This window comes from Ornithorhynchus anatinus, chromosome 1 (assembly GCF_004115215.2).
Source record: "Ornithorhynchus anatinus isolate Pmale09 chromosome 1, mOrnAna1.pri.v4, whole genome shotgun sequence".
NCBI classification, from domain to species: domain Eukaryota; kingdom Metazoa; phylum Chordata; class Mammalia; order Monotremata; family Ornithorhynchidae; genus Ornithorhynchus; species Ornithorhynchus anatinus.
Window position 1 is genome coordinate 62,816,242 of NC_041728.1, and position 21,739 is coordinate 62,837,980.

Genomic DNA, 21,739 nt, shown 5'->3' on the forward strand with positions numbered 1-21,739 from the left:
AGGAGCTCCTCTCTGTCTCTACCTCACTAGCACCATCCGCCTACCTCTGTCTCTCTCTGTATCTTCCTGTCTCCCTGTTTTTGCCACCCTCTAACGGTCTTTCTGTCTCTCACCCTCCCTATCTGGCCCCTATCCATCTCTGTCTCCGTGTCTCTGCAGGAGGCTGAACGTCAATAACAGGGATTTTGAGACAGGATCTACGGCTAGCCCTCTGGAGGTGACTCTGGGTCCCTCACTCCAGGGGGATGGGCTGTTTGGTGCCCGCTTCCTCGCCCTCCCTCTGGATGCCAGAGGCCAAAGATTCCCCTTCCAGCTCCCAACCCGATTTTCTAGAGGTGGAGGGACAGTGGGAAGCAGAGTGGACTGAGATGGCCATGACCCGGGTCCCAGCCCCCGGTCCCTCTGTTGATCAGCCCACGGAGACCCTCAGACCCGCTGGCCACCGGCTTCCCCCCAGTCCTCCTGCTATCCAGCCTGCACCCCTCGCCCCATGCCCACCGGGAACACTGCTTGGGTGTGTGCACCCCTCTTCTCCATACCCTTCCCGTGTGTGGATGCTCTCTGCACAGCCAGAAAAGGAATCAGAGCAATTCCTGCAACAGAGCAGTTCTGCCTCTGCTGCCCAGGACTGGCCTTGAGGGACATTTTACTAAAGGAGCGATCCCCTGAAAGTGACTTTCAAACCATCTTTGGGGGCCCCTGGGCATTCCAGATCTCTGCCCCTGCCACATTGGCCGAGGGACCACCTCTGTTCTGACCATTTTCCAAGATAACTGAGAATTCCATCTCCTCCTGCTCCTGCCCCTGCAAGAGGGTTGGAGGATTTGACTTCCCTCAGGCGAGACGGAGCGTGCGTTTGATCTGGCCTCAACGACACAAGATCTAGTCCGTATCTCTCCTTCTCCCTCCCAACTCCTTTTCTTCCCTCCCCTGGACTCTCTGGGGCTAAAATTTGGGGTTCAGAACCAACAGCACACGCTGTAGGCCGGGTCCCTGGGGTTTGCTCTGGGCTGGGCGTGTGAATGTTCCTCTAAAGACCCTTTCCATTGCCAGCGTGACCACAAGAATTTTCGTGTTGCTGGGCACAGAGATGGGTTTGTGTCTTTTTATTTTTTTTTCCTCTCTCAACCCGAGGCTAGCTGGCTGGCCAGAGTTGAGTGGTTGGTGCTGGGAAGAAGGGGTCAGGGCCAAGAGTGGAAAAACATCACTTTTTGCCTTCAGGGTGTGTGCACCCCCCGCCCCCGCAACACCCACTCACAAACATACCACAGACCCAACACCTCCTTCTCTTGGTAGGACCGGTCTTCTCTTCTCCAGCCCAAAGGGCAGTTGGAACTGGATTGGGGAGAGGGGACTATCAGGGATAGAGATGGAAGCACCCCACGATTTTGATGGGGGCCGAAGTCAGCCACCCCCCACGAATTCAATAATGATAATACCACAGCTGTGGTACTCATTAGTGCTTACTCTTTGCAAAGCACTCTTCTAACTTCGAGGGAAGATACAAGATAATCGGGTCAGACACAGTTCCTGTCCCACCTTAAGCTCACAGTCCAAGTTGGGTGGAGAACGGGCATTGAACCCCCATTTCACAGATGTGGTAACTGAGGCACAGAGCAGTTAAGTGACTTGCCCAGGGTCACACAATAGGCACGTGGCAGAGCCGGAATTAGAACCCAGGTCCTCTGTTTCCCAAGTCCAGCCTCTCCCATTGGACCACGCTGTTCCTCTAGACACAATAGCACAATGCTTTCACTTCGAGGGGAGAATTCTGTTCTCCCTTCTCCCCCAGAGTATCCCAGGAAGGAGGGAATTGTTCAACATCCTTGTTCTCTCCACTAAGAGGGCCCCTGGAGATTGGGAGGATCCGAAAGGGATTTGGGTGGACAGTTACTTAAAACTGTCAGGCCCATCCTCCCCGGGGGGGAGCTGGGATCCAGAGATGCTGATGCTGTGTCCATCCAGGATAAACCTCCCTGCTGACTGAACCAGTGTCCCAGCCCCACCACCACCGCCTAGCATGAGCTCGGTTCAGAGTGTGAGCTTTGTACTACAGTTCAGAGAGAAAGAGCTGGGGACTTTCCTTCCCCAGCCTGGCTTCCCTACACCTCAGGTGGGGAGAAGAAGTTTGGGTTGCAGGGGAAAGGGGCAGCAGGAGAGAACATTGTTGTATCTATCTTAGGTGACCCACTTGGCTTGTCTCGTGGGTGACCTTGGATAAGTCACTTCACTTCTCTGTGCCTCAGTGACCTCATCTGTAAAATGGGGATTGAGGATGTGAGCCCCGCATGGGACAGGGACTGTGTCCAACCCGATTTGCTTGTATCCACCCCAGCGCTTAGTACAGTGCCAGGCATAGTAAGCGCTTAACAAATACCATTTATAAAAAAAGGTGGTGTCAACAGTCCAGGGAGACTGCTGGAAGAAAGTGGGAGTTTAGGAAAGGGTCTAAGTGGTGGAGATGTGGGGCTGAAGATGGGGGCAGAGGTGATTCAAAGCCCCACTGAGCGCTCAAAGCCCTACTGAGAGCTCACCTCCTCCAAGAGGCCTTCCCAGACTGAGCTTCCCCCTTTCCCTCTGCTCCCTCTCTGCTCCCCCTCTGCCCTCTGCTCTCCCCTTCCCCCCTTCACCTCCCCTCAGCTAAGCCCCCTTTCCCTCTGCTCCTCCCCATCTCCCTTCCCCTCCCCTCAGCACTGTGTTGTATCTATTTTTATTACCCTATTTATTTTGTTAATGAGGTGTACATCCCCTTGATTCTATTTGTCGTGATGACGTTGTCTTGTTTTTGTCCGTCTGTCTCCCCCGATTAGACTGTAAGCCCGTCATTGGGCAGGGATGGTCTCTATCTGTTGCCGAATTGTACATTCCAAGCGCTTAGTACAGTTCTCTGCACATAGTAAGCGCTCAATAAATACTATTGAATGAATGAATGAATGATGGGAAGTCTCTCCAGGGAGGGAGCAGGGGAAGAAGCGATGTGTGGCTTCTCCTCCCCTCCCGTCTCCCTCCCTGCCCCTCATTGCTGACCTAGCTGGGTCTGGGGAGAGAGAGAGATTCATTCATTCATTCAATAGTATTTATTGAGCGCTTACTATGTGCAGAGCACTGTACTAAGCGCTTGGAATGTACAAATCGGTAACAGAGACAGTCCCTGCCCTTTGACGGGCTTACAGTCTAATCGGGGGAGACAGACAGAAAAACAATGGCAATAAATAGAATCAGAGTGATGTACATCTCATTTACAAAATAAATAGGGTAATGAAGATATATACTGTTGAGCAGACGAGTACAGGGCTGAGGGGAGAAGAGGGTTTAGCTGCAGAGAAGTGAAGGGGGGGTAGAGGGAGCAGAGGGAAAAAGGGGGGAGCTCAGTCTGGGAAGGCCTCTTGGATGAGGTGAGCTTTAAGTAGGGTTTTGAAGAGGGGAAGAGAGTTTGGCAGAGGTGAGGAGGGAGGGCGTTCCAGGACCGCGGGAGGACGTGGCCCAGGGGTCGACGGCGGGCTAGGCGAGAACGGGGGACGGTGAGGAGGTGGGCGGCAGAGGAGCGGAGCATGCAGAGTGGGCAGTAGAAAGAGAGAAGGGAGGAGAGGTAGATCTCTACCTCTACAGGAGAGAGATCCCATGAGGGAGAAACCCCTGCAGCAGACACAGCCCTGATGCCCATTCTTTCTGGCCTGGGTTAGTTACCCTGGCTTCTCTCTGTCATCGCTCTAGAGAAGTGTCTCCTCTGAGCTCTCTGAGGTCTAAGAGCCTCTAGTGTGTACTTAGCACTCCCCTCACTTTTGCCACCTCGAAATATCTCGTGTGAGAGATGGACTCGGTACCACCTCGGAAGATAGTTACTCTGCTTCGAAAACAGATGCAGACACACCCGTGGCTTGGGGTGTGTTTCTATGGGGTTGTGGATGTACTCTCCCGCCACCCTGCGCACACGTACACACACATTCATACATATTCATAGAGAGTGAAGACATTTCTCTGACAGAGAAATATGCAGAAATGTCATCTTTTTCATTTGCCTATTGTATTCTAAGTACAGCCTGTAGTGTGTTAAAGACTAGATACTGAACAGAACCGAACTAGTAGTAGACCCAGGTCCCACTCCTGTTTCTGGGTGACCTCAGGCAAGTCACTGACCCTCTCTGGGCCTTTGTTTCCTATTTTAGGGAGATCCTTGATGGGTGGGAGTCCTGTGAAGATTTGGGAGGGACTATAAGCTCGTTGTGAGCAGGGGACGTATCTACCGACTCTGTTATATTGGGGAAGCTCTGACCCTCCTCCCTCTGCACGTGCAGCTCGCCACTTGATGCCTAGCTGATGATGTGGGAGATGGCAGTCATGCCAGTTCTGCTGCTGGTGGTGGTCGGGGGGTGATGGTGAAGAGGCATGGGTCTGGGTTTCAGAACCAGAGAGCAGGAGTCTCCAGAGGGACCGGATAAACCGGATAAACGCTCAGTAAATATGATTGAATGAATGATTCCTCCAGGAAGCCGACGTTATCGGCTTTCTAGCGAAGGTTTGGCACCACCCTTGCCAGAGATGCCCATTAATAGTTCCGATTAGACTGTAAGCCCGTCAAAGGGCAGGGACTGTCTCTATCTGTTACCAATTTGTACATTCCAAGTGCTTAGTACAGTGCTCTGCACATAGTAAGTGTTCAATAAATACTATTGAATGAATTTATCCGGTCCCTCTGGAGACCCTTGCCCTCTGGTTCTGAAACCTGGACCCGTGCCTCTTCACCAATATTTGCTGCAGTTTGGTATCCTAATAATAATAATAACGATGGTGATATTTAAGCACGTCCTACTTGCCAAGCACTGTACTAAGCTCTGTGGTAGATGCAAAATGATCAGCTCCCGCATGAGGCTCATAGTCTAAGTTGGAGAGAGAGCCGTTGTTATAATGTCCATTTTGCAGATGAGGAAACTGAGGCCCAGAGAAGTAAAGTGACTTGCCCAAGGTCACACAGCACACAAAAAAGGGGAGCTGGGACTGGAACCCAGGTGCTCTGACTCCCAGGCCCACGCTGTCTCCACCAGGCCACGCTGCTTGTGCTTCTTTGATGTTTCTGTTCAAACATCATCTGCCCCAGCAACCCCCTCTCCCTGCCCTCCTTGAGCGGCAGTTGTCTGGGATATTGCTCACCTGTGGTGCGAGCCCCCCCCGATCTGTCCGGTGACCACACTGCTTAACAACTGGGACCCGGGCTCTGGGTCCCATCGGGAGAGCAGCAGGGTGGAAGGAATGGGTCTAGAGAGAGGGAAAAATCCCAAATGCTCCTACCAATCCTGCAGCATATTTTGATATTCCTGGGACAAGAAACGTTCAGTCCATTTCCCCAGTCGTCAAACTCCAATGGTCACCAATCCACCTCCGCATCAAACAAAAACTCCTCACCATTGGCTTTAAAGCTCTCCATCACCTTGCCCCCTCTTACCTCACCTTCCCACTCCTACTCTAACTCAGCCCTCACACTTCGCTTCTCTGGTGCTAACCTTCTCACCGTACCTCAGTCTCCTGTGTCTCACCACCAACCTCTCGCCCATGGCCTCCCTCTGGCCTGGAACGCCCTCCCTCCTCACATCTGTCAGACTCTCACCCCCTTCAATGCCTTATTGAAGGCCCATCTCCTCCAAGAGGACTTCCCTGACTAAGCCCTATTTTCCTCCCTCTCCCTTTGGCGTCGCCCTGACTTGCTCCCTTCATCCATCCCCCCTCCCAGCCCCACGGCACTTATGTACATATCTTTCATTTGTTTATTTATAGTAACATGTCTCTCCTTCTAGACTGTAAGCCGGTTGTGAGCTGAGAATGTGTGTTTACTGTTATACTGTACTCTCCCAAGCTGTTGGCACAGTGTTCTGCCCACAGTAAGCGCTCAAATAAATTACGATTGAATGAATTGAATGACTAGGGCTCCTCCGCTCAAAAACTCATTCCCGACCCAGTCCCCGAGCCCCAGGCACCCACCCTCGGCCCGTAGTCCCAAGTCCCAGAGCAGTTGGCCGAAGAGCATCCTGGCTGTTGGATGCCCACCTCCCTCCCCGCCCCTTCCGACACTCAAGGTCTCCAGAGCACCGAAGCTGGAGCTGTTGGTGTGCCGGCACTGAATGGCTCCGTGGGCCGACGGCAAGCTCCGTTCGACAAATGTTCTTTCTGGTTCTGTTTCCAGGTTCTGTGACTGCCGTTACCTACTCGCAGCCGCCCACGGACCCCAGGAGAGCAATTTGTCGCAGTTTTCAACAATAACGGGGAGAACGAGACAGAGAGAAAGGCAGGGACATGTGTGCCTCCGTCAAGGGGGCGGGGAGGGTGCCACGCTGAATCTGGCTTGGGAAGAAGCAGAGATGGCTCCACGGGGAGGAATGGTTTAACTCCTTCCTTGACTTAATTCATCAGTCCATCAATTCATCTTATTTATTGAGCATTTCCTGTGTGCAGAGCACTGTACTGTGTGCCTGGGAGACTACAACACAACAGAGTTGGTAGACATACCCTGCCCACAACAAGCGGACAGTCTAGGGGGGACATTAATAGGAAGAAATAAACTGTGGATATGTACATGAGTGCTGTGGGGCTGAGGGAGGGGGTGAATAAAGGGAGCAAATCAGGGCGACGCAGAAGGGAGTGGGAGAAGAAGAAATGAGGGTTTAGTCAGGGAAGGCCTCTTGGTTTACCCTGGGAACAGGGGTGGGGAGGAAGGAAAGACCTTTCATCTTCTTTCACCTCTGGATTTGAGTTCAGAATATGGTCTCCCTCTCGACCCTCACTGCTGCAGGGATGTCTGGAGGGAAGGGGCCTTGGGATATTGACAGGCAGGACGGGGATGGGGATGTATGCATTAAACTCCATCTGCCTCCTCCAAGTCTTCATATCCTCTCTCAGGCGAAGCTCTGCCTGTCTCCCTGGGTTTCCTCAGGCTTTGAAGGCTTGGTCCATCTGTGGGTCATTGAATCTTGTGGGTGGGGAGGGAGGAAAGCCTGGATGGAGGGCAGAGGCTACTGCTGTGACACTCTAGTAACTGAAAAGTGCACCCAAGGTTGTGGCCAGCTAGCTCAATCAATCAATCAATTGTATTTATTGTATGCTTACTCTGTGCAGAGCACTGTACTAAGCTCCTTCATAGGCCTCTGGCCAGATCTACAGCTGAGGGCCCACAGACCTGGAAGGGGCAGCGGAGGCTGGACTGAGGTCCTGAGGTTCTCCCTGGGAAGCAGCCCAGCCTTTGCCCCCTCCCGCCGTGTGCCCCTTGACATCCGAATTGAGTTGCCAGTATTCATTCATTCATTCAATCGTATTTATTGAGTGCTTACTATGTGCAGAGCCCTGTACTAAGCGCTTGGAATGTACAATGTGGCAACAGTTAGAAACAATCCCTGCCCAGTAACAGGCTCACAGTCTGGGATTCAGGTACCTCGACTGTTAAATGGGGATTAAGACTGTGAGCTCCACGTGGGACAGGAGCTGTGTCCAACGTGGTTAACTTGTCTCTCCCGCAGCACTTAGAACAGTGCGTGACACACTGTGAGCACTAAACAAGTAATAATAATGATGGTATTTGTTAAGCACTTACTATGTGCAAGCACTGTTCTAAGCACTGGGGTAGATACAAGGTTATCAGGTTGTCCCAAGTGGGGCTCACAGTCTCAATCCCCATTTACAGATGAGGGAACTGAGGCCCAGAGAAGTTAAGTGACTTGCCCAAAGTCACACAGCTACCCAGTGGCAGAGCCAGGATTAGAACCCACATCCTCTGACTCCCAAGCCCGTGCTCTTTCCACCGAGCCACGCTAAGCACCATCATCGTCATTATTTTTATTATTGTTAGTTCCAGGATTCCCACAGTGATAGGCCAAGGCAAGAGAGAGTGATGGAGAGATCATCCGAACTGCTGCTTCAAATCAGAAGTGACTTCCTGGAACTGGGAAGGCTGTTACCCTCTCTGCCAGATTAGACTGTAAGCCCATTATTGGGCAGGGATTGCCTCTATCTGTTGCCGAACTGTACATTCCCAAGTGCTTTGTACAGTGCTCTGCACAGAGTAAGCACTCAATAAATACTATTGAATGAATGCCAGAGTTACCAATGCTCAGAGTGAGACCAGAGGCTGGTGATCTGGCCAGAATAAGTTGAGATGGCGAACACCTGAGCGGGGCTACATCTGTCTGCTTCCTCCTGGAGGCTGATCTCACTCCTGTGAAATATGGATTTCTGGTATTTTTTAAAAAAAGACGCACCCAAGAAAACAATCTGTGGTGAAAAGGTCCATGTAATAGCAAAATAGAACTGAGGTTTACTGCAATTTTTTATCACTTTGCTGGTCCCAGTCAAATTTTGAGGTGCAAGGTGAAAACAGAGAGTTGGTGAATTACAACTGCAGGGACCCTGCAGAAGAACCTCTTTGTCTCTAGATGATTATTTCATCATAATAAAGATGTGTCGTGTTGACTTAATCATTGGTTTGTTTTATTAAAGATGAAAAGATATTATTAAAGGCAGAACATTAAGTAATGTTCCCGCTAATGTCAACAAAATAGGATAATGATTTCTAATAACTGGATAATGAGACTACTAAGAGAAATGGCAGGGACAAAGATTGCTTTTAATTCTTTTTCCTTCTGAAAATCATCCTATAAACAGAGAACATATCCACTTATTGATGTGCCCACTCATATATTCACTATAAACCTATTCCTTTTATTAAGCTCCTGGTGGGCAGGAAATGTGTCTACCAACTGTTGTACTTTACTTTCCCAAGCATTAATTCATTCAGTCGTATTTATTGAGCATTTACTGTATGCAAAGCACTGTTCTAAGAGCTTGGGAGAGTACAGTATAACAGTAAACAGGCGCAGTCCCTGCCCACAACAAGCTCACAGTCTAGAGGGAGCTCACGGTTGGTTCTCTGTACACAGTAAATGCTTATTAAATACTATTGATGATGATTAAGGGAAACTTGCACTGGGGTATTCATTCAATCGTATTTATTGAGCATTTACTGTGTGCAGAGCACTGTACTCAACATGTCCAAGGCCATGCTCATGCCCAAAACTCCTCCTTCCAATACCACAACGTGTTGTATCCAGACAGGCATACTGATCATTCATTCATTCAATCGTATTTATTGAGCACTTACTGTGTGCAGAATACTGTACTAAGCTCTTGGGAAAGTACAGTACAGCAACAAAGAGTGACAATCCCTGCCCACAATGAGCTCACAGTCTAGAGGAGGGGAGGCAGACATCATTACAAATAAGCAGACATCAGTGTAAATGAATAGAATTGCAGATATATACACAGGTGTTGTGGGGCGGGGAGAGGGGAAGGAGCCAAGGGAGCAAGTCAGGATGTTGTAGAAGGGAGTGGGAGATGAGGAAAAGTGGGGCTCAGTCTGGGAAGGCTTCTTGGAGATGTGCCTTCAGTAAGGCTTCACAATCCGAGGGAGTACTGTCCTCTAGATGGTAAAATCAGTGTGGGCAGGGAATGTGTCAACCAACTCTGTTACATCGTACTCTCCTGAGCATTTAGTACAGTGCTCACCACACAGTAATGCTCAATAAATGTGACTGATTGATAGAGGGAATGAGGGCTTGGTGGGGGAAGACCGCCCTCTGCTCCCCAGTTGGCCACTGTGGCCCAGCGGGTATCTTCGGCTTGTTTGATGGCATCTGACCGGCACTCTGTCTTCTGGTCTGCGCAGGGTCTGAGCCCGAGGGATCCCGGGAGCCTGCGCCTGGCGGGCCTGGGCGGGAACAGCGGCTGTGAGGCGGGGACGGTGGACCGGCCGTTCCTCCATGTGACTGCAGGTACCCGACGGGTGAGGCCTGGGGGTCTGGGGCAGGCTGACCCGGGGTCCAGACCCAAGCCCCCACCCAGCGCCGCGCGGACCCTCGGACGGTCCTGGGATGGTGGTGGGGAGGAGGGTGGGCCTAGCGGGGGATCCAGCCTGCAGAGACCGAGGCCCTGGTCAGGCCCCGGTGAGGCCTCGGTGAGGCTGCGGCTGGGAGGCAAGGGTGGGCGAGTGAGGGGGTGTCGGCGAGCAGTGCCTCTCGCCGCGTGCCCTGAAAGATTGGGGGTCAGGCCTCTTGGGGTCTGAGGCGGAGCTGCCACGATGCGTCAGGCCGAGGCGGTGGGGGAGAAGCCCGCAGGCCCCGACCCGTTGACTCACTGCCCTCTTGCCGAGGAAAATGCCTCTCGGCTTCACGCACTTCGTCACCATAGTTATCACGCAGCGTGTGAGGGATGGCTCCATAAGGGCGCCGCAGGGCCGGAATGGCAGCCCTCCGTGCCCCTGCCCGCCTGCCCCTTGCTCAATCACCGTGCCTGGGCCTGCTTACACCGCGGCTTGGAAACAGGAGGTCTAGCCAGAGCCATCTTTGTGCCCAGTCCCACCCACCTCTTGCCATCCTGTGAAGGAGCCCCGGGGCGGGTGGAAATTCTGTCATCATAATAGTAATTGTATTTGTTAATTACTTACTGTGTGCCTGGCACTGTGCTAAGCGCTGGGGTGGATTCAAGCAAATAGGGTTGGATACAGTCCCTGTCCCAGATTCAAGCAAATAGGGTTGAATACAGTCCTTGTATTCAAGGGTCTCAAGGTCTCATCATCATCATCATCATCATCGTTATTATTATTATCATCATATTATCATATTTAATAATTATGGTATTTTTTAAGTGCTTACTATGTGTCAAGCACTGTTCTAAGTGCTGGGCTAGATACAAGATAATCAGGTTGTATGCAGTCCCTGTCCCACATGGTCTTAGTCCTCATTTGACAGATGAGGTAATTGAGGCACAGAGAAGTGAAGCGATTTGCCCAAGATCATACAGCAGACAAGTGACAGAGGCCTGATCAGAACCCAGGTCCTTCTGAGTCCCAGGCCCGTGCTCTGTCCACTAGGCCGTGTTCTTACTGTGTACCAAGCACTGTACTAAGCACTGGGGTAGATACAAGATAATCAGGCCCCACATAGGGCTCACAGTCAAGTAGAGGGGAGAACAGTTATTGAGTCCCCATTTTGCAGGTGAGGGAACTGAGGCACAGAGAAGTGAAATGATCTGCCCAAGTCACACAGCGGAAGAGTGGCAGAATCAGGATTAGAATTCAGGTCCTTTGACTCCAAGGTCCATGCTCTTTTACTATTGACTAGATCAGCGTCCTGCAGGTCTGATCCATCGATCATATTGATTAAAGGTTTTTTGTGTGCAGGACACTGAGAGTGATGCCCAAAGTACAGTCAGCCCCTTCCTCTTCTCCTGCAACAAAATAATACTTAGGGTATTTGTTAAGCTTTATTACGTGTCAAACGCCGTTCTAAGTGCTCCCACTACCAGCCTGCCTGCACTTTGCAGAGACTTGCTTCAAGCCCCCCAGCTATCAGATGAGCTAGATATTTGGAGTCAAATTTATTGAGGTGTTTACTGTCTGCAAAGCACTGTAGTAGGAGCTTGGGAGAGTATAATACAGCAACAAACAGACACATTCCCAACCCCCAACGAGCTCAGAGTCTAGTGGCCCCTTCATCTGCCTTTCAATCGATCAATCAATCAATGGTATTTATCGAGCACTTACTTGTACAGAGCACTGTACTAAGTGCTTGGGAGTGTTGGTGGACACATTCCCAGGCCCACAATGAGCTTTCAGGAAATGAACAGTCACTGGGGAGACTTAATGGAAAGAATTCAGGTCTTGAAGTCAGAAACAACAGCATGGCATAGTGGATAGAGCACAGGCCTGGGAGTGAGAAGGACCTGGGTTCTAATTCAGTCTCTGCCACTTGCCTGGTGTGTGAGCTCGGACAAGTCACTTAACTTCTCTGTGCCTCAGTTACCTCATCTGTAAAATGGGGATCGAGACTATGAGCCCCAACCTTGTATCTACCCTAGCGCTTAGAACAGTGCTTGGCACATAGTAAGCGCTCATCAAATACCATCGTCGTTATTATTATTAAGACCCAAGCCCTAGTCCGGATTCTGCCGCCCATTAGTTTGTGTGTGATCTTGTGCAAATCATTTGGCGTCTGTCTCACTTTACTCAACTGGAAAACAATTACCTGTCTCAAAGCCATGCCATAAGACGAGGTCAAAAAATGACAGAGCTTTGGAAAAATTAAAGCTCGCTACAGAATGGGGTATCGGTTTTACCAATCCCATGGAAGCCGAAGGGATTTAGGTTAGACAGTAGGTCTGGATGGTTTGAGAGTATTCCTGCCTTGTAAGCTTTAGAAAGGCACCAACTGCCTTTTCTTGGCCTCACTCTTCCCTTTTAAGCTTTAGAATATTTAAAGCTCCAAGGGTGTAGATAGGCAGTTCAAACAGTTTCAACCAGCTCAAGTCAACTCTTGATTAACCTCCTCGAGAAGCTTATCTACGATATGGATTATCTGCGGCAGGTTATTTGTTTTTATTTAATAAAGCTCTCGCAGCTGCCGGCTTGCCTGCATCCTGGCTTTCTTCCACACTGGAACACCCAGAGTCCATGTCAATGGTTCTTTCCTCAGATTCCAAGGTCACGTACCAGTTTTCCCTCCCCCTCCCCCTTCCCAGCCCAGTCCAACCCAAGACACCTCCCCTTCCCTGTTTCTACTTATCCGTGCCACCTTTCCCCTTTAATAGAGCGAGACATCAAGTTTCCAAGTTTGTCTCTTTCTTGGTGTTTCCTTTTTATGGTACTTCTAAAGTGCTTACTTTGTGCCAAGCACCATACTAAGAGCTAGAGTAGATACAAGATAATCAGGTTGGACACAGCCCCTGCCCTACCTGGGGCTCACAGTCTAAGTAGGAGGGAGTAGGGTTTAATCCCCATTTTACAGATGGAAAAACTGAGGCCCAGTGACTCGCCCAATATCACACAGCAGACAAATGGCAGAAGCCAGGTACTTTGACTCTCCGGCCCACAAATTATGGTATATCTTAAATGCTTACAAAGTGCCAGGCACTGTACTAAGCACTGGGGTGGGTACGAGCAAATTGAGTTGGACACAGTCCCTGTCCCACATGGGACTCACAGTCTCGAGCCCCATTTTACAGATGAGGTAACCGAGGCCCAGAGAAGTGAAGTGACTTCCCCAAGGTCACACAGCAGACGAGTGGCAGATCCGGGATTAGAACCCATGACCTTCTGTTTCCCAGGCTTGTGCCCTATCCATTAGGCTATGCTACTTCTCCAGCCTTCTGCTTGTACCTCCGAACAAAAAGCATGAAAAGCACTTGGAGCGGTTCCTCGAACCCTGGGAGCTGCCTTGGCAGGGGGAAGAAAACCCTGGGCAAGAAATAGATTTCCGTTTCAGATTCCCAGCAGGAGGGGACGGGGTTGGCGGGGCTGTGGGGAGTCAAGCGATACAGCCGTGAGGGAAATCACGCTCGGCCAACCGCGGGCCTGAGTGTGGCTCCACCGCTTAACCCATGTTTCCGTCTGTCTCTCTCTCTCCCACCGTCTGCAGCACGCCGGAGGTGCCGAGTGCGGGCGAGACAGCCATGGAGGAGTTTGCCCGGCCCCGAGCTGCGGAGGAAGCCGGAGAGCAGGCGACCCAGGTAAGGCCAGAAGACGAGGCTCAGAGGCAGGGAGGTTGCGGGCTCCGGGTCTGGGACGAGAGTGCCAGGGTCAGGTGAGAGGCTAGGACCCCTAAATAAGGCAGTGTAGGGGACGGGAAGAAGGAGCTAATGAACCAGGGAGCGGGTCCCTAAAGGTGCTGTGGAATGCAGTCAGCCCCCCAGCCCAGGGCCGGGCATGTGTGGAGAATGGAGGGCCCCAGGATCCCCGAGCCCTTGCTAGAAGATGGACCGTCAGGAGCCCAGAAGTTGGGAGGAGAGACTGAACGATTTAAAGCCATCATAGCACAGACCCAGCGGACAGACCAGCCCCCCAGAATTGGGAGCGGTCTGCCCCACCGACGTTACGAAGATTGAATGCCAAAAGGCGGGCTGGAAAAGAGGCAGGCCCCATATGGGGCAAAAGCATCAGTACGGCAAGTTTCTGTCTCTGCTCCGGTGCGGAAGGGGGTATCGGGTCCGCGTGCGTCTTTTCAGCCTCAGTGGCGTCGGCTCTGACGAAAAGGACAGCTCTCCACATAGCACAGAATCAGAGCTCGGCCAACTAGCGCTCGCCTGGCGCCGTCCTAGGAAGCCGCAGAGAGGATTGACTGTTATTCGGCCTCTGGGTGACTGCGGGCCGGGACCGTCCGCTTGGGAACAGTACGGCCTGGGTTTGGCCCCAAGCAGTCTCGTTAATACCCAGGTTGAGCACCTGCAGCCTTTCCCTCCGCCCCTTTACGTCAGAGGATGGCGGGGGCGAGTGAAGGAGGCAGGTCGGTCACCCACACGGAGCTTCAGGCCTGAGACTCGCCCTCCCCAAATCAAATTCTGATGTCGCCAACTGGGCGGGGGGCTCCACGCCCCTTCCGTCCTCAGGAAGAAGGATCGAGGGTCTGGGTAGAGCTGCTTTTCTGCCTTCCCCAGAGTTAAGTGCTAAGTGGCGGCACCACTGGTGTGTCCTCCATCAGCAGAAAGAGCCACATCTGTGGCAACCGCACAGTGTGCGTGGTGCTGCCTGACAGTCAAGGCCACGGACACCCATTACCATGGCAACCCCAGCTCCCCCTTGGTCCGAGGACTCTGGCAGCGCTTTCTTGGTTTGAACGGAAGGAGAAGTGCTCAGCCGATCTCAATACGGGGTCCGGGATCCTGGGGTCTCAGCCGGAGGATACACTGTGTATCCTGTTGGTCTCTTTCCCTTGGGAAAAATCCATCCGGGACTCCCACCCCGCCTTAACCTGGGACCTGCACCTCGAGAACAGTGACAATCCAGGCCCCGCTGGACCGGTGAAGTTGTTCCAACAGCAAACCACGATCCAGGAAATGGTTTCTCCTCATGGCGATGTCCCAACCCATCACCATCACCAACCATTCTGGGGCCCCACAGACACCACAACCCTAGCACTTAGTGCTTGGCACATAGTAAGAGCTTAACAAATACCATTGTTGTTATTATTATTGTTATTTGCCGCTCTCAAAGGAAAGAGACCCCCAGCCCATCAGCTGAAAGAATGAGCTGGGGAACCCACTCTCAAAGGTGATGATGATGATGATATTTGGTGCTTCCTATGTGACAGGCACTCTTCTAAGCGCTAGGCTGGATAGAAGCAAAGAGGATTAGACACAGACCCTGTACCATGTGGGGCTCACAGTCTCGATCCCCATTTCACAGATGAGGAAACTGAGGCATAGAGAAGTAAAGTGACTTGCCCAAGGGCAGACAGCAGATAAGTGGCAGAGCTGGGATTAGAACTCATGCCTTTCTGACTTCCAGGCCTGAGCGCTATCCACTATGCCAAATGTCTTCTGTAGGTGGGGGCAGGAGGGAAGGAAGGATCTGGGGGGACAGTAGGGGTGAAGAAGAAGAGTCAGGGTTTGGGAAGAGACTTTTTGGAAAGCAGCTGGGCCTGGACTGGAAGGTGGATTCCCACCACACTTCATCTGGGTGACCTTAGACAAGTCATTATCGTTGCCAGATTGCTATGAAATGGCAAGAACAGTCCCGGGCCCCACCTTCCATTCATTCATTCAATCGTATTTATTGAGCACTTACTATGTGCAGAGCACTGTACTAAGTGCTTGGAAAGTACCATTCAGCAACAGATAGAGACAATCCCTACCCAACCATGGGCTCACAGTCTAGAAACAATCCCTGCCCCACAACGGTCATAGATGATCATCATTTTAAGCAGGAAAGAGAAAGGGTGAACCCAAGGAGCAGGGCCTCCATCCACGCCCCAGGCGGGTTTCCTTTCAGGCCCCTCCCCGTGAGGAGACACGGGCCCGGGTGGGGCGGGCTACTGCACTGAGCGTCTCCTCAGGCTTTACCAGGTGCCCGGGAGAAAGGTCCCAAGCTGGCCAAGAGACTGCCGTCCATCGTGGTGGAGTCAACCGAGTCAGAGAAGGTGGAGAGCGGGGAGCTCCGCTGGCCCCCAGACGACATCAAGTCCGAGAAGAAGGCTAGCGCCCTCCTGCCGCAGACCAAGCAGGAAGGTGAGGGGCCTGGGGCTTAGGGAGGAGAGCCTCGAGGCCCCAGCTTGACTCTTTGTCTCATTCATTCAATTAATTCAATCATATCTGTCGAGCACTTACTGTGTGCCGAGCACTGTACTAAGTGCTTGGGAGAGTAGGATTCAAGGGAAGGTGGAGGTGCGCTGCCCTGCTCCATGTGGCCCCAAACAATCTGGGCCAACCCCAGCACTGAGCACAATGCTTTAGCACATAGGAAAGCTCTTAATAAATACCACCATCATTATTATTATTATTACTATTATTATTATTTTTTTTACTACCTGGGCATAAGGCTGGAGTTCTAATCCCCTCTCCACCACTGGCCTATTTCTTTCGTGAGCTTGGGCAAACTGTTTTGCCTTTTCTAAAATGGGGATAATGATACCCACATCTCCTTGACTCCCAGGGATGTCACAATGGTAAAGTGAGACTGTTGATATTAAAGGGCTGTGAAAAATAAAAGCATCATTCACATTCAAAGGACTATTGTAAACTTCCTGAAAACCCCCGGCTTCCTCCACCTGCCATGTAGGCTGTCCGGCAGCAGGGTCAGTAGAGTTGCAGGGGGAGATCCAGTGGGTTCTTGTTTCCTGTTAAGGTAAAGAGATCAGTGTGACGCGGGAGGGATCCAACATTCAGTCTTTCTTCCTGATGGAGTCCTTATGGACAGGGCTTGTTGGCTGCCCATAATTCGTGCCCATTTGGTTCTTAGATCCAATTAATCAGTCAGTGGTATTTATTGAGTGCTTACTATGTACAGAGCACTATGCTAAGTGCTCTGGAGAGTACAGGATAACAGGGATAGTAGACAAATTCCCTGTCCACATTGAGCTTACAGGCCTGAGGGAAGCCCATGTCAGCCATGCATGGGGGTATGTGTGCATGAGGAGCCTGTGCGTGTGGATGTGCGTGGGCTTGTGGGAGGGTGGGTATATTTAGTTTTCCTATTTTCCCTCCAGGAACTTTCTCCCCCCAAGATAAAGACCCAGGCGTTGACACAAGCAGCCTCAGCAAACTTGGAAGACAGAACTAGGTCCCTGCGGGCAGCCTCCTTCTGTGACCGGTGTCGGAAATTCCCAGGGGTCTGAAGAACTAGAGGAAAGAGCTCTTTATTTCAAACCGCAAATGTGTTTGTTTAGATAGGGTACAGTGGTGATGGGTGTTTTGGCTTTAGAGATGCTCTTTGCCACTTTCCGGGTCAGGCAGAGTATCAGACACCTTGTCAGTGTGACAGAAGGAACGGGGGGGAGGGTGGCCCCCTCCCCTGAATATATCAGCTGTCCCCGTCTCCTGAATAAACCTTTTCCTGCTCCCTAAGGTCCCGAGGCCAGTGCTCCATGGCCGTAGGGACGTTTGCGTGGCTGGTTCTCCAAGGACCGATGAGGGGACCGGTCAGGGAAGTGTTGTTATGGATTGAACATTTGAATTCCTTTTCTGGGCTATTGCCACCTGGGACGGCGGTAGGCCGAGGAGGAGGGTTAAAAGAACACACTGGGCTTCAGCCCCACTTGAATCATCTTGCGAATGTCCCATCGGCAGCCACTGCTCCTCAGAAATTCCCCTCAGCCCATCCCTTGATTTGGGCTGATTTCAGCGTCGGTTTAGAGGAAACCTGCCTTTAGTTAGAACCGGTGGTTTAGAGAGGGTTTTCTCAGTATGGGAACACAGGAACATGAGGAGTGTCCTCCTGAATCACCCCGAGGTGTTCACCCAGGCAAGGACTCCTTTTCTGACAGGGGCACAAGGACATTTGAGGCAACTATGTGGTGCTTGTCCTCACACATTCATTCAGTCATATTTACTGAGCACTTACTGTGTTTAGAGCACGGTACTAAGCACTTGGGAGAGTACAGTGCAACGGTAAACAGACACATTCTGTACCCACACTGAGCTTACAGTCTAGAGGAGCTTACATCTAGAGGACACAACTCTCATTTGGTTAGAGAAGGGGCAATCCAACACCCCTAACTCTCCCGTCTCCATCACTGACTCTCCTGCCAGGTACCCAACATGGACAATCCAACACCCCCTCTCCATCCCTGACTCTCATTCATTCATTCTATTTATTGAGCCCTTACTGTGTGCAGGGTACTGTACTAAGCACTTGGGAGAGTACAAACACAACAGTATAACAGACACATTCCCAGCCCACAATAACCTTACAGCCTAGAGGGAGAGATGTATATTAATATAAATATCTAAATTACAGATATGTGCATAAGTGCTGTAGGGCTGGGAGTGGGATGAATAAAGGGAGCAAGTCAGGAAGATGCAGAAGTGGGTGGAAAAGGAGGAAGTGAGGGCTTAGTCAGGGAAGGAATCTTGGAGGAGGTATGCCTTCAATAAGGCTTTGAAAGTGGGGAGAGTAATTGTCAGTCGGATATGAAAATGGAGGACGTTCCAAGCCAGAGGCAGGTCATGGGTGGGCGGTTGGCGGTGAGATAGATGAGCTCTAGGTATAGTGAGTAGGTTGGCATTAGAGGAGTGAAGTGTGTGGGCTGGGTTGTAGTAGGAGAGCAGTGAGGTGAGGTAGGAGGAGGCAAGGTGATTGACTGCTTTAAAACTGATGGTAAGGAGTTTCTGTTTGATGCGAAGGTGGATAGGCAACCGCTGGAGTTTCTTAAGGAGGGAGGAAACATAGATTGAACTTCTTTTGTAGAAAAAATGATTGGGGAGGCAGAAAGCAGTATGGACTGGAGAGGGGAGAGAATGGAGGCCGGAAGATCAGCAAAGAAGCTGATGCACTAATCAAGGCTGAATAGGATAAGTGTTTGGACTAACATGGTAGCCATTTGAATGGAGAGGAAAGGATGGATTTTAGTGATGTGAAGGTTGACAGGCAGGATTTAGCGATAGATTGAATATGTGTTTGAATGAGAGAGAGGAGTCCGGGAAAATGCCAAGGTTACAGGCTTGTGAGACGGGAAAAAAGGTAATGTCATCTGTGGGGATGGGAAAGTCAGGGGGAGAACAGGGTTCAAGTGGGAAGATGTGTGAGGTGACAGAAGGGCATCCAAGTAGGCAGGAGGAAATGTGAGACTGCAGAGAGGGAGAGATATTGGGGCTGAAGATGTAGATGTGGGAATCATCTGCATAGAAGTGGTAGTTAGAGCCATGGGAGAGAATGACTCCTCCAAGGGAGTAGGTGTAGATGGAAAATAAAAGGGGACCCAGAGCTGAACCTTGAAGGACACCCACAGTTATGGGGTGGGAGTCAGAGAAAGAGCCCGCAAGAGACCGAAAATGAACAGCCAGAGACATAGGAGGAGAACCAGGAGAGGACAGTGTCAATGAGCCGAGGTTGGGTAATGTTTCCAGGAGAAGGAGGTGATCACCAGTATCGAAGGCAGCTGAAAGGTCGAGGAAGATTAGGATGGAGTAGAGGTCATTGAATTTGGCAAGAAGGAGATCATTGGTGACTTTCGAGAGGGGCTACCTGTGGAGTGAAGGGGACGGAAGCCAGATTGAAGGCAGTCAAGGAGACATTCCCCTCTCCATCTCTGGCTTTCCTTCAGGGACCCATCATGGACCATTCAACACCCCTAACTCTCCCCGCTCCATCCCTGTTGTAGTGTTGTAGTGTTAAGTTTAGCACTTAGTACAGTGCTCTGCACATAGTAAACAATAAATACCCAGGAAGACCCTAGCTGAAGCAGGTGACTAGCATTCATCCATTTCATTCATTCAATCATATTTATTGAGCGCTTACTGTGTGCGGAGCACTGTACTAAGCGCTTGGAAAGTACCAACCTCGCCTCCCACCCCCTGGTTTGGAACCATCTCAGTCCGAGCAGAATGGACGAGAAGGATTGTCCTGACAAAGCCAAGAGGATTTAAGCCATATTCTGAAATGTGGGAAGACAGGAGACGGAGCAGCGCTTTGTAGGGGACAGTAACAAACTGAAGCCAGTAAATAGAAGACCCTAACAGGGATCTCTGCCAACCACAAACTGAGAAAGTAGAATTCTTCGAGTGGAACCAGCTCAAATCCCCTACTTAGAAAGGACTTCGAAGATGCCATCAGATTCCAAGCTGCCAGTACTTTTAGTTTTAATCTCACGTTTCCAGATCCCCGCGTGGCGTGCACGGCCCACCCCGTTTAAAATTAAAGCTCCGGCTTTGGAGTGAGATGGTAATTAAGGAGATGCACTTAGCTGCTCCTGAATCTTCTGGGCCCCCTTTACCACTCTCTCCTCCCTCTCCCCCGCTCCCGGGGCCGGGGCCGCAGAGGCTATTCTTAGAAGGATCCAGTGTTACATCAAATAGCTTATTCATTCCTGAGGTTGGAATCGGATGCCAGAGAGGGCGAGAGAGACCGGCCTCCTGGCTGCCAGCTGGGTTCGGCGTGCAGACTAAAAGCCCCTCTGTCTACCCCCGGAGAGAGCCAGGCATGGAGACGCTGAGTGGATCTGCTGTCTGGGATCCGGGGGGCTGCTGTGAGGCCAGGACTCGGCAGCTCCGCTCCAAATGTCTCTGTCCTTCGAGGGTTGGGAGGAAAGAAGAATTTCAGTTGGAACAGCAGGGCCGGGTCCAGGATGAGGAGATATTTGGGAACCAGGATGGGGAGGGGGCTACTTGACTCAGCCAGGCAACGGCCTCCCCTCCCAACCCTGGGCTGACCCTTTGGCCATTCCTGGAGACTGTGGCTTTCCTGACGCAGCCAGCTCCCAGCCCCAGAATGGAATCTGGGGAAAGGGTGGATCTAAGGGAGATCCACCCAAACTCTGGCTGTGGGTTTCCCCTGGCATATCTCCAGAAGAGCGAGCTCACTCCGGCACAGACCCCAAACTGTCCGCCATAATTATCCCCCCAAGAGGGGCATGATCCTCGAGGGCACCTCGACTCCCATCGAATTGGACGTGGCCTGACCCAACACTGGGGTTCCATTCCCTTGTGTCTACCCCAGCGTATAGTACAGTGCTTGGCACATAATAAGCACTTAACAAATACCACTAAAATAAAATATTGGCTCCTAATGAAGAGGAGATGATGTGCCTGTGAAAACTTTCTTGGTTAAATGTCCCAGAGAACAGCAAAACCTCTGCCAAGAAACTTCCTCCCTTCTTCCTTCCAAGAGTTTCCTCCAGGCCAGCAGCCACAGGGTAACTGAGGGCACTTGTAATTCCCTTATATGCTGCTCGCAGGCTGGCACCAAGTCTTTACATCTGTGTATTCCCAAGCATCCAGTACAGTGCTCTACACACAGTAAGAGTCCAGAACAGTACTCTATACATTGATGGTGTCCAAAACAGTACTTTTTACACAGGAGACACATCACTCAACACAATGACCTGGCACAGGAAGTGCCCACTACAGCGTTCTGCACATAGTACAGCTCTCATTCATTCTGGTGATGCTGAAGATCAATTAATCAGTGGAATTTATTGAGCACTTATTGAGGCCACTGTACTAAGCGCTTGGGAGAGTACAATACAACAGAATTAGTGGACATATTCCCTGTCCAATACGAGTTTATGATCCATACCTGGGATTGACTGACTTTCCAAGTCCGGACAGCCAGTCAGTCAATCATATTTATTGAGTCCTTATTGTGTACAGAGCACTATATGGGGAGTACAATAATAATGATGGTATTTGTTAAGTGTTTACTATGTGCCAAGCACTATTCTAAGCGCTGAACATATCAATAAACAGACACATTCCCTGTTCACAACAAGCTTACATTCTA

At 51.0% G+C, this 21,739-nt stretch overlaps 1 protein-coding gene across 1 annotated transcript; it reads left to right on the plus strand.

Moving 5' to 3' along the window:
• The first annotated feature begins 9,707 nt into the window (after positions 1-9,707).
• LBHD2 (LBH domain containing 2) lies at positions 9,708-17,468 on the plus strand. Its single transcript, XM_029069011.2, has 4 exons — positions 9,708-9,809; positions 13,449-13,539; positions 15,861-16,032; positions 17,010-17,468. Exons 2-4 carry the CDS (start codon positions 13,483-13,485, stop codon positions 17,081-17,083), a joined length of 303 nt encoding a protein of 100 aa, XP_028924844.1. The 5' UTR covers positions 9,708-9,809; positions 13,449-13,482; the 3' UTR covers positions 17,084-17,468.
• The last annotated feature ends 4,271 nt before the right edge of the window (positions 17,469-21,739 follow it).